Source organism: Frieseomelitta varia, unplaced genomic scaffold, assembly GCF_011392965.1.
Source record: "Frieseomelitta varia isolate USP_RPSP 00005682 unplaced genomic scaffold, Fvar_1.2 scaffold_411, whole genome shotgun sequence".
Taxonomy (NCBI): domain Eukaryota; kingdom Metazoa; phylum Arthropoda; class Insecta; order Hymenoptera; family Apidae; genus Frieseomelitta; species Frieseomelitta varia.
Genome location: NW_025110159.1, coordinates 777,782 through 792,355, shown reverse-complemented (window position 1 = coordinate 792,355; position 14,574 = coordinate 777,782). Strand labels below are relative to the sequence as shown.

General features: G+C 26.2%; 1 protein-coding gene across 1 annotated transcript in view; it reads left to right on the top strand.

Annotated features, from left to right (window-relative positions):
* Window positions 1-14,257, top strand: part of LOC122531693 — a 187,601-nt gene extending 173,344 nt beyond the window's left edge. The window contains exons 5-6 of the mRNA XM_043659812.1: window positions 13,757-14,090; window positions 14,201-14,257. Coding sequence (XP_043515747.1) covers window positions 13,757-14,090; window positions 14,201-14,257 — 391 coding nt within the window. The remainder of the gene's footprint in view (window positions 1-13,756; window positions 14,091-14,200) is intronic.
* The last annotated feature ends 317 nt before the right edge of the window (window positions 14,258-14,574 follow it).

Below are 14,574 nucleotides of genomic sequence, written 5' to 3'. Positions count from 1 at the left end.
TTTTGTACTTAATGATTTATTTACGGTTAGAGAAACACGAAGTAAATGAAAAGTTAAGCATTTATACGCGGTTTCATATAATAATCATTTATGTTTACAATTATAAACAAAAACTATAAATATAGCTTAATTTAAGTATAGATTTAAAGTTATTTTCCTATTATACATATATATTTCATTGATTCAAGTTACATACAATTCAGTAAAATCAATAATCGCGGAATATGTTACAATATTACGTAACATAACGCATGAAAATATTCGAACACTTAGCATAAAAGTACATTTATATTATACTACATATATGTACTATACATGATATAATAATATCCAGCGAATTCCTGATAAAAGAAAGAATAAGAAAAAATGTAGAATAAAATTTTTTAATTTGAAACTTCATTTTCGAGAAAATCGACGTTGAAGATTTATCAAATATATCTAATTTTAGTTAGTTCTAGAGAAGTAACAGAGAAGAATTAAGATTATTCTACGTGCAAAATAAGTAAAAAATGTAGAATAAAATTTTTTCATTTAAAGCTTCATTTTCAAGTTTTGAATATATTTCGTTAAAAATTATTTTGGTACATGAATGCTTGATAAATCTTTAAATTTCCATTCTCCTAAAAGCGAAATCCCAAATACAAAAATTTTCTTATGTTTCTGTGAGAAATCATCCTCTAGCCACTTGTACATGTTATTTCGCATCTTATATAAATTATTTTAAAATTTCATTAACATTATAATAAGACATGGCTATCATGATTATATTAATAAAATTTGTAAATATAGGTATATAGGTATATGGGTATACTACATGGTATTTATATTAAAAAATTAATACACATGAATAGCCATCTTAACGGTGTAGTAGCTATTAAATATGGTTCCACTGAATATGAAATCTTATTAATATAATGAGTTATGATTGTTTATAAATTTACTTCAAACTTAACAAATATAATATAACCTTGATAGTTAGGTTTCACTACAATATTATTGGAAACTTTTTTATTCATTATTAGTATTTCAAAACGTTTTATATAACACATACGATATATTCATAAAAAGTTCTTCTAAGAATTCGAATTCGAGTTCGTAAACTGGTCGTTAAATTTCAGCTTAAATGGGTAATGTAGAATTATTTTTCCCGGTATTTGTGGAACAATTTCACAATTATATGTATACAGGATGATCCATTTAAGTGAAGCTGACTAAATATCTTTTCGAATTGCGATGATGCAAAAAATATTTTCTGCTTCTTTACATGAATTATATCGAAAAGCCAATAACTGATTGAAGAATATTTTTTCTCAAGGTCATTTTTTTCGGACTTCTCAATATCATTTGATGTTTTTTTTCATACAACTATATATTTTTTTTACTATATCATGTAGCAGCTACATTGTAACTGATAAAAAAAATACGTTCAGCCCCATAAATAACATAGTCTTCAAAATTTAAACTTTACTTGTAAATTTATCTCTATCGTGATCACGGAACTTGGCCAAGAGCTTGGGAAAAAAATATTCTTACTAGTTATTGGTCTTTCAATACTGTTTACGTTAGGCAAAAAATATATTTTGCATCATCAATTCGAAAAGATATTTACGTAATCTCACTTAAATGAACCACTTTATATAAGTCTTGTATGCAGATTTCCTAGCTTTATTTTCTAATTGTCGCATCGTAATGAAAAACAATCTTTTCAACAATAGTTCCAACAATCTCTGGTGCGAATTGTCACATCTTCACGAATTATTAATTCTACAAACAAATTGTGGCCTTATAAAATTTTTATTTAAATGTTTATTTTTAAATTTTTATGTTGAATATTAGCAAATTTAAATTATATACAGGGTTATAAAATAAGAGTTCATTTCTAGTATTTGTTAAATGACAAGAAAAAATCTTAATAAACATGAGTCGAAAATTTAAATACTTTCAAAGTTGTAAACAATTTTTCGTTTCAGTTGAAGCGACTGATTTTCTTATTTTGGGAGCTATTGTATCGTATGAAAACAATAAATTATCTTGTTATCGCTTTTATTTCTAATTTCAACTTTGTATGAAAAAATTGCATACTCTTCCAAAAATTCTAGGATTTTTTAATTATTTACTGATATCTTGTAATTTCTGATGCAATTTACTTATATTATTAATTGTTGAAGAGTATTATATTTTTAAGAAATTTCCACGATAAATGTCCAAGGGAATCAGATAAAACGCTTTTACCGAATCAAAAAATTATTTATAATTTTAAAAATATTAATGTTTACTACATTTTTTTATTTGGCGAGTACCAACTCTTTTTTTTTTAAGAGATTATTCACATACAGAATGAGTGATCTAATTACATATGTACGCATACAAACTAAATATTTATGTACGCATTTAAATTACATTTATATTTAACAATGTTTACATTTTAGAACACATATTTTTCCTGCTTCAATGCCCTATTTTAGTGTCTGGTTTGAGTTTAATGTACAGATGTCATTTATTGGATAAATATCGGATAAAAGCAAATGAGTGGTGCAGAAATTAAAATATAAATAAAGTATTTTTGATTGTTTAGAAAAGACTGAAGGAATGTTTAATTTATTTATAGAATATAATGCTAGAAAATTTATAATTATTATTAAAAATATCGAATTAAATTTATCGAAATTTTAAAATAACTTAGGAATTTTTTATGTATAGAAGTTTAATACTTCATGTGTCAAAATGTCCTTAAAAAAAAGTAATATTTTTTACACTTGAACGTAAATAATAGTCAGTTTGGTATCAGCCGCAGGTCCTCTACATCACTCTCACTTTCGGAACTCAATACTAATCTCTTTTTTTGTCTTCTACATTTATTCAAAATATTTTCCTCTTCATTTTCCGTTAGACCATTTTATTTTCAATTTCAGAAAGTTTTTGTTCATCGACATCCTAACACTCTTCATCTATGTTAATTATTTCTTCTAATAACCTTCATATTTTTAAGATAAATATTCGCCTCGGAATGATACGCTAAATATAAAATACAAAATTTCATATTTAGCCAAAATATTGCGGATTTACTTTTTCTTTCTTCAAATTTGCATTTATAATTATAAATGCTAAGAAAACACTTTAGAATTTTTATATAATGCTGTCTTCTGAAGTTAAAATAGCACTGTGTCACTCAAATCTATAGCCTGCGTATACTCTTGCAATGAAACATTGTTATCAATCATTCATGTGCATAACTTGATAGCACCTCTATTTAAATAGCCTTTCTCGTGAATCGATTGTACAGTTTTAGAAGAATAAATATAAATTTTCCGACTGGTCAAATTGACGGTCGGTAGGACAGGCTACATATATATATATATTTCTCGAAAAGAAAATAAGAGGAAAACTAAATACTGAAAAATTCGTTGTATACATATTTTAGGAAAACTCATAAAGATAAATAGTGATGTAATAAAGTTTTATGTAGAAAATTGTACGCAAAAGTTTGAAAAAGATAAATTTGACCGATAATAGGGTTAAAGCTACCAAATGATAATAAATTAGATTAGGCTATATATGTACATACAAATAGATTTTGCATTGAACTAAATATTAAATTAAGAAATAAGATAAGTTAGAGATTATTTATTAATTATTAAACATGTACTGTTTTATGTAATAAGTGTCTATATTTGAAAACTGTTTAATTTTTTATTGATTTATGACGCATTCACAAATTTGATTCCTTTGGATTGATTATCCAATTTTCTTTTGTCCCCTAATTAGTTCACGTAATTGATATTCTTGTTATACTTGCTTAAGATCATTAAATAGAAAATAAGGTAAAATATTAAAATGCTATAGATTTTTATCGATATAATATAAAAAATATAGATTTTTTGTAATATTAAAAAATATTATACAAAGTATTCCCGATCTAATAGTATAATCAAAAATATAACGACCTTAGATGAGAAAATAAGTCGAAAGTAAAGAATAAAAATTTCTTCAAACTCGATTTTTTCCAACTCGAAAATCGAGTTTGAAAAGTTATTGGTGTACACTGTACGTATGTACACCAAGGCAATTTTTAACATATTCAAAGTATTTTTTGGAAAATAAAACTACAAAAAACATTACTAGTTATATAGAATAAGAAAATTACTTCTAATTTGGATGACTTTCAACAACTTTTTCTTATCCATATTAGCCTCTTTTAGTTTTCGAGAGTTTCGTAAAAATATATTTATTACCATATATATTCAGTATTAAGTAATTATTAAGATTTCTTAATATTTGTGTATTATGCATATATGTATGTATGTTATAAAATACAAGCACGAACGGTGGAAGAGCTGAGGTGTAAAAATGTATTCCGAATTCACTTTTGTATTTAGGTTTATTTTGTATTTATGTTTAATAAATTTTCAAACTCAATTTTCTCGAAAACGAAGCTTTAAATAAAAAAATTTCATTCTTTCCTTTAGACTTACTTTTTTATGTAGATCATCTTTTCCTTTGTTGTAGTATTAAATCGGAAATATGATATATATTTAGTATCTTAATTTCTTTATATTTAGTATATTAAATAACATATCAAATTACAATAATTGACGATTATCTGAGAAAATTGAAAAGAAATCATAAAACAATGGGTTAAAATGCTGTAAATTTTTTAACAGGATATGCATTTTATATGTTACTTTAAGATACGATTTGATTTCTAGCAGAAGGTGTAGGTATGACGAGTTGTAGTTCGCGAGGGAAAAAATCGATCGAGGTCGGGAACAAGGAATTCCCGAAAGGGGATTTTCTTCTGCCCCACCGAGCTGATCCTTTCTCCCCTTCTGGCTACTAGCCTGTCCCTGTTGCTTCCCCGCTTCTTTTTGTTAGTCACCAGCAATAGTGCTCGTGTTGCCTTCTTGTTCCACGACCGCATTTCAGAAAGTACAAAAAAGAGAAAAAATGTGGAAAAGATGCGTTGGCATGTATCGGAGAATCGTTTCAATGATTAAGAACGACATAGCTGCTTTTTTCCATTCCTCGTGGAAAAAACGAGTCTCTTGTAGCACTGATATTCTCTTTAATCGTAATAACAGTGATTTCAGATCGCTTGTTTCGAGGATTTGATACACGTCGCGATTTATCGTTTCATTCTTGATTTTTTTCAATTTTATGTATTTTCATTTTTTTCAAAAATTAATGTAGGTATCTTGCGTTTCTTTTCATAGATGTATGAAATTAAAAATATATGAAAATGTAATGAAATAAAAATACATAAAAATACATGAAAATGAAACTTTTCAAACTTAATACATATCGTATTAACTTTTATAAAATTTTTCAGACTAATTTTTTTTACCAATGAATTTTATTTTTATTGTATACTTAATTGAAATTAAAGGGCATAAGCTAATTTTTTCTTCTGAAGAAATATTATGAAATAATTTTGTATACAAGAAAAATTATTACGTTAAAGAACCATCATTTTCATGATCAAAGACGATCATTTAATAAAATTCAAAATTTAATTATGTAATTGCTATAATTAGGAAAAAGTTAAAATATTGACATTTCATCAATTATTGCATCATTTCATTTCATATATTCCAACATAAATACTGCATCATCCTATTAAAACGATTTCATTGCAGTTAAATAATAAATATTTCATATGATTTTTTGGAAAATACGCGAAAGATATGTATAAATATGTCTTTGGAATTTCTTAATAAAAGCATATATACAAAGTAAGTGTCATGAAGAAACAAGTGTAATTTATAGTAATAAAAATGTTTTAGAAATTAAAGTTGGAAACTACATATTTTGTTCGAAAGATGTTAAAATATCGTTCATTCTATGTATATATTGTAACAATTATGTTTGCGAAAGACAGTTTAGCGTCAAGAAATGAAAAATAAATTTCTGCTATAATCAAATTAATTGCATATATATTATTTAATTAGACATATATTGATGAATAACTTGCTTTGAATATTTCCCTTTTGTTTAATATAAATAGAAGGAAATAATTATGAAGACCTTTAACTTTTAAATGAACATCATAAGATAATTAAATTTGTCATACATATATGTAATTATATATACGTGTAACAGCGTGGAAAATTTATAATTAGAAATTGAAATTAAAAACTGCACTATTATATCTGATTACTACCTATACTATCATTAAGCGAAAATAGAACATATATACTACTTATTGCGATGATATCTAATTTATGTATTATGACTATCATCACATGTAATGCTTACAATTCAATTTATTTATTTCAAATAATTAATACGATCTACCTTATTGCAATATGTTGTAATATTAATATATAACTTGCAATATGTTATAGTATTAATATATTTAACTTTCAAATACTTACCGAGTTATAGATGGCTGTAGTAATTTATATTGGATTATGAAAATTTTATATTTAAATTTTTATTGACCCAATATCCAATAATATTATTAAAGAGTTAATAATGGATTGCACGTAGTTTGGACGAAGATATTCGTGTAATATTTTCGTAGAAAAAAACCAATCAAAACAGCTGTCATTATTTTATTCCCAGAGGATGAACTTATATACAAATACATATGTATAACAAAAGTTTACGACTCAGGTAAAAGACTTGATTACTTTAATGGTAACATCGATCTCAAAGAAATATCTTTCATAAGGATACACATTTATCTTCCTTATATTAACTCGGTCAAACGTAGTGAAGATATTGTATAGGGTTTTCGTGTCGAACGTAACTGGGACAGACATTACACGTCGCCGATTTTCATAATGATATTGCAATTAACTTCAGTATCTCGACGACAGATATTATAAGTCGTTCGCCCTTCTGTCCCGTGGGAAGACGGGTTATTATTTTAGATGTATATTTGTCCTATAAGATGTATATTTTAGATGTATATTTGTCCTATAATTTTCTTTGCCACATTCTAACAGCTTAAATAATAATATACTTTCCTGCTTTATCTCTCCTCGCTTTTTCTTGCCCTAACTGCTGGTGGATAACCGAAAGAAAATAATCAATCATCCTCGACATTTCGCAATTTTCTCCTTTCGATCATTCCTACCCTCTTCATGCTGTGCTGTTTCTAGCAGAAAATACAGCGGAATAAACTCGGTCGAAAGAATTAATACTCTTCCCGAACGTTGCATGAAATACAACGTAAGAAGTAGTCGTGTAACGAAGATTAGGTACAGTAACGAAAATTAGATAAAAATAAATCGATCGCTCATATATTGCAAAATAATTGAACTCATTATCTATAAAAATTCTTATCGAATTCTTATTAAAGTTTATATTATTTTATCATAATGTTTGGATTATAAATAGTATATCGTTTCTTTCTATTGATTTTATTACATTAACATATTATCATAATTTTTGAAATAACAAATTATTTTATATTTATATATCTTTAAAAATGATTTTTTGTTTATTTTATGTTTACACATACACATATGTTTATATTTGCTGCAATTATAAGTACAAATATATTTGTTGACAAAAATTAAGAAATATCATTTCATTTCATTTTTAACTAAATGAATAAATGATATACTTATTAATTATTATTAAAATTAACATAAAAATGAAGTGATAATAAAGTAACAGAAGTTGCTATTTATTAGCAAATAAGAGATACAGAATATTTTGAAAAAAAATTTTTGTCGATGGAAACACTAGAAAAAAATAATCGATCAATTTGTTAATTTTGAATTTATGAAACAATAATATTTTGTTATGTATAAATAAAATATTATGTTACATACGTTTAGTATCCAATACTGAAAGAATTTGAAAGTGTACAAGATATCGTAACGCTAATATTATTCGGTTAATTCTAAGAAGAAAATAATTGAATTCTTCAAGTAGGGAATTCAATAGAAAATCATAAAAATCATAAGTTGGAAGCAGATAAAAGTTTAACTTTAACTCAATCAATTCTTTGCAAAAAGAATGATTGCTAAAAATTGATTATGAGAAAAATAATACTATTTGGAAGCCACAGTTTAGAAAGCTTTTATAAATGAAAAATTATACTCGAAACTGATTTGTTATATAAAAAAATATTTCAAACATTGGTGTAGTATTAAAGGAATCATATAATAATAACATACAATATAACAATTAAATTTTTGTTATTTTCTTCTCAAGATACAAATATTACCATGAATATTGATCACTTAGTAAAAAATGTAATTTAAGATAAAAATAGGTAAGAAAGAAGATAATTCACCTTATATAATAATATTTTTTAGCATGCAACTACTTTCCGCAACATTTGTTTTATTTCTTTTTAGTTTAACAATATCTTTCATATAACGGCAAAAGACATGTAATAAGTATATCGAGACATTATTTTTATTCGTGATATTTTTTATTTTCATTAAAAATAATAAATATAATAGAAAATAGATTAAATAAAAAAATTTTATTTTTCGATACAATATATAAAAAATATAAAATTAATATTTGCTTAGTATGCTAATTTTATTTTGATTATCTAAAGAAAAGATTATTTAAAGATTATCAGAACAAAATTATATATATATATTCAGGATGTAAAAAATTATTTACGATAAAAAATAAATATGTAAAATATTAGACTTACCTCCTTTTTGCATTATTCATATTTATATTCATTTATTCTTATTCATAAAATGTGCACAATTGCGAAATAAATGTTTCCATAGTTTTATCAATATATTTTAATTCCATTTATACTCACGCCTGTAAGTATAAAATTGATATTGATAGATATCATTGATTTGCTAAGAAAGTAATGAAATTACGAAAATTTCTAGAAGTTTATCTGAATAGTAAAAATGTTTTATTTTTTAAATCTAAATAAATTTAGATAATAAGAAATCGTAGATATTTATGCATTTTTAGAAAATTTAAAATTCTAAAATTTAATACGTTATTTACGTTATTTATTTAATGTCCAACGTAAAGATACATAATATATTCAAATAGCACTGTTATTATTGTATTCGATAAATTTTTTTTAATTATATTCCTAAAAATATAAAATTGCATAAATATCTGCAATCTAATAACAAGTTTATCAAAGTTTAAATTTTAAATTAATAAATCAAAGTATTTAATTAATCTAATTAAATATTAGTCGAATTAAAGTATTATTTACATATCTTTTTTATCATTAAAAACCTTAAAATACTTTCTAAAATATATTTTTATTGTTTTTTTAAATTTTGTTTTATTTTGCTGTTGTTTTATTAGTATATTTTATTGTTCCTATATATTATTATTATATAATTTATTATATATATTTTTATATTATTATTGAATATTGCGTATTATTGTAATATATTACTCAATGTTTGCTCTAGTAAATAATAATAATAATAATAATAATAATAGTTCACTTTTAGAATTTATTCTGACAAATATATATCTCTAACAATTTTTTAAATGCATCAGCCTTCTAGCAAACAATATGACAATGTATTTACTGATGTTTTCGTAAGAAAAAGAAATAGAATGTTCTGTAGAATCCATTTCAAAAATTCATTTAAAACCATTTGAAAACCAGGAAAAATATTTACATAAATATGTGTTCTATTTGACTTTTATGTTTTGTTATCTAATATATGATTATTTTAGTAGAAAATATTCGAAATGCCTTATTTTTGCATTTTTCAAGATATACTTATTTGGTTATTTTCAAGTCATGGATATGTGGTATACTTGGATGTTTTGTCATTGATCTCTAGTTTTCTTAAGTATATTTTATATTTGTATATTTCTAATGTTCAAATAAATTAGACATGAAAATTGCTCGTTCTACAATTATATAAATCTATTATTAACTGTACTGAAATAATTTTAGAATTCGGAGTTTTGCAAATATGTACATTTGGTTTGTGGAATGCTTAATACTTAATATAAAAAATTGGTGGGTATATACAAAGTGCTTCGTTTTTATTTGTCAGCATATTTTCTAATTAAAAATAAAAAAATATATTATACAAATCTAGAATTATAACTGGATTATTACAAAATTGTAATAAAAATACCAAATTATATTCGATGAATTTCTCATTTAATTCTGTATAGAAACGTTTAACTATGTTAGAAAAGCTGTGTTTTCTATTATTGTTCATTGTAAATACAAAGATTATTATACTATGTATATATAGATATACAGATTTTTATTTGTAGAGAACTTTGAAAAAAGTAGTTTATCGAATACAAATTAATTTGCATCAGGATATATACTGATGTAAAAAACTTATTACTCACGTATGGATTTATAACATTAATATTTCATTGAGTAGAATACATTTATAACATTAATTTCATTTGTATGTAGAATACAAGAAAAAGCAAAATATGTTGTGCTTTCTAGGATGTTATAGCTTTCAAAAAAAAAATTTATGAAATATTATGAAATATTAAATTTATGAAATTTATAAAAATATTTTTGTTACTATCACTATTCTGACAAATATAAATTGTTTTCGTGGAGTCAATTTTGCACCACAATTAAGTTAAATAAGAAATTATTAATACTTTAATTATTAAACTATTATAATTTCGTTGAAAAAAGATCATATAACAATCTATTTACAATTAGTCTCATTTTAAAACATAAAGTTTTCTACACTCTTCGTTCTTTCCAAGATTTTTAACACTACATAATAAATAGAAAAGTCTTCCTGTCTTTAAAAAAATTATGAAAATTTACATATATGTAAAATATTAAAAAATTTTATTTATATCTAAATCCATTACGGCCTTTAAAGTTACAAAACTTATTATATCTTTATTTTGTGATTTTATTGCGTCTTGAACATTAAAGTTAAACAACAAAAATTCAAAATATCCTAATATTTCGTCATTTAAACTTAATGTTCAAAATTCAATAAAATTGCAAAAAAAAAGTTTTAAAGAATCATTATAAAGAGAAAATTTCAATTTTTAAAACCATGAGGAATCAAGTTACGAAAAAAATTTTTTAATATTTTTACGAATGTTTGAATTTTTACAATTTTTAAGAATAAAATTATTCTTACTTTCTCACTTTTACATGATGTAAAAATGTCTTTCAGTTCTTCAGAGACCCTCGTAGTGAAAGATTATGCTTACAAACACACGTGCTTGACAGCGAGTATACCTGGTTCAAGAGTTACAGTATAACTATATGCAATTGTCTGAAAAATTAGTGAACATTAGTGATAAATAACAATTAACATATTCTTTAGGCTAAATCGGTGCAATTTTTTCACTGAAAAGGCCTCCGTTAATGGAAGTAACGTACCCCAAGACAACAGCAACCAAACCAACAACGACAAAGTTACACAAATGTTGTTAACAGTGACTGTTTCTCAAAAAAGAATCATGCCATAATAACTGAAGCGAAAGATGTAATCCAAATAAAAAATTATGTTTATACATTAAGCAAAATAACTACCTCATTTGATAGATTTATTTCGCAAATATTCAACAATAGAATATGTGTTTTTATGACAAGTAAGAAAATCGCAGGCATCACGGACGAACGAAAACATATTTTAGTTAATGGCATTAATCTAGCTTTAAGACCAGCAAATTCCAACGCTCAAACATGTATCCAACGACTCCACATTCATTAATCGAAGAAATTTTCGATAAATTGGGCGTGAAAAGAAAATCAACTCAAAAGTTCCGGATTTCATAAAAATCGAACACAACCAAACCACATGAATCTATCTTTCCACAGACACATTGAAATGCTTTATATGTAAATTAGAGGGGCATTTAGCAAAAAGTGTCAAGCCAATGATAACCAACAATTTCTCGATATACCACAAACAGCCAAACTAACTAAAATCCCCACTAACATCCAAGGAGTTGAAACAACCCCATCCATACCCAGCAGTACAATCACAGACGCACCAAAAAACTCAAATCACACCAATATAATAGAAAATACGGACATAAATAGCTAATTTATTAAAACGTACAAGATCGGAAAACGGAAGATTCAAATCAACTTTGAAGAAATCAAAAACTCATGATACATTACAGATCTAAATAGGACACAACATCGCATTCAGAGAAACAAACCGCAAACAATCAAAGAAGAAAGTAAGTACCATAACAAACAATGAAACAAATATGGAAGAGCTGCTAAAACCAATTAAAGATATAGTAGAAGAACCAAATAAAATAAACTTCTGCCAAATAATAAGTTTTCTAGAAAACTCAATCGGATCCTCCAACACTAAAGTGATTGCTAGAAAATACACAGAAGACAAACAAGCTCTGATAAATTTTGTGAGAGAGCTTCATCCACACCTCACAAAACGGTCGATCAAAAACTATTGTACTAAAATCATAAAAAAGTTGGCCAAATCTACTACTTGAACTCATAACATGCTCGCTAACCAGCTCAGAGTGTTCGGATATTCGAAAACATACTCGAACTTTGAAAAATCAATAGCCAAAATGCAAACCTTCAAATCACAATTAAAAACTCACAGCAAAGAAAGTAATTTAAAAAATGAAAAAAAAATAAGTAAAAGAACACAATTGTCACAGATTCCATGGAAATAACTAACCTGCCGATATCTTCGCAAATAACTCAGGTAACTTTGAAAACTTTGATCCCAACTTTTTCCAAATCAAAATAAATGTAGAAGAATCAAGAAGCTATAAAGTCAATAACCTCCAGACAATCATAAGCCTCTCAACTCGGAAATTACGATCAGCGAACTAAAATTAGCCATAAAAACCACCAAAAACTCCAATCCAGAACCAAACAATATATGCAACATTTTTATACAAAAACTACCAGAATCTGGATTATTCTATCTGTTAGGAATTTACGACTGCATATAGTCGAACGGTATTTTCCCAAACAAGTGGCAGGAAGCAATAGCAGCCCCCATACTAAAATCCAAAAAGAACAAATTCCACCCAGACAGTTATAGACCTATCACACTCACATGCTGTTTGTGCAAATTATTAAAAAAATACTAAATACAAAATTGCGATGGTATCTAGAAACCAATAACCTACTAGAAAGAAACCAAAACTTTAAAAAATATCGCTCCACAATCAACAGTCTCATTAAACTTGACAAATATTTGTGAAGCCTTTATCAAGAAACTGCATCTAATAGCAATATGTCTGAATATCGAAAAGGCATACGATATGCTTTGGAGATACCGAATTTTCTAACGACTTCAACAGTGGAACATAAAAGGCAATATGTTTAAATTCATAACTAATTTCCTAAAAAATAGATTTATTTATGTCTGCGCAAATAGCAAAATTTGAAATAAAATTGAAATCTCAAATAGAGTGCCACAAGGGTCAATGTTAAGCATAACCTTATTCCTATAAATAATATTACGACAGTTTTTCCCAAACCAGTCAAATATACTTTATTTACCGATGACTGCACATTTTTCATTACTGGAAAAAACCTAAATACAATTTAAATACAAGTCAGTTTGTCTAAAACTGTCTAGACAAACTCCAAGATTATGCCCAACAGATTAGTTTTAAATTTTTGAAAGATAAAACTACCGTCACCATTTTCTCAAAAGCAAGGAAAACACAAAATCATAAATTGCAACTGTACTTGGGATAACAACAAATCACAAGAACGGACACCAAAATCTTTGGTCTAATCTTAGACAAAAGATATACCTAGAGTCCATTCCTAAAATATCTCAGAACAGAGTGCTGCAGAAGAATGTCGAATTTCAAGTCCTGAATAAATTCTACAAAGCTTCAGTGCTATCGAAATTCGACTAGTACGCTATCCTAGTACGCTAAAAATATTAGAACCCAATGTACACAATGCAGGAGCTAGAATAGCAACAGGGGCATACTGCACAAGTCTAGTGACTGCAATTCTGTGCGAAGCAAATTTACCACCATTAGAAATTAGAAGAAAACAACTAAGTCTACCTTACGCAGCATCAAAACACTCAACACTATCAAATCCTGTTTACAACATAATAACCACCAACACCCTACCCGAAGATTTTACAAAAAAGCCCAACTTACCAAAATGCTTCTTAGGAATCCACGATGAGAGTAATCGAATGATTGATTACATGGTTAGACTTGTATTTATTATTTCACTGGCCGCTGTGTACTGTTGTTGCATGCTGTTTATTGTGTGCCGTTTTACTGAACTTTTGGCGCGTTGGAGTCGATTCTTATGTAGGTCTCTTTGTGTCTTTCCCAACCACATGATAGTAATAGAGCATTTTATGACTGTTAGCAAAGTCAGTCTCATAAAGTAACTGTCAAAATTATCTAACAGTACTATGTCCCGAGTATGTGTCACATTATATTCAATAATCCTAGCTATAGGACAAAAGGCAGAGGAACACATCCCCTACATCTTAAACTTTCGGTTCATAAAATATTTCCAAGAACTAAAAATAGATATGCCTCCAACTATGTGAAGAAGACAATATCAATTCCCTCCATAGATAATAATTACCCCCTCCATAATCGATAGCTTTTGAAACACACAGAAAGCTAATATCTTTTAAAATCTGTAGAAAATTAACCTACAACCATTCAAGCCATAAA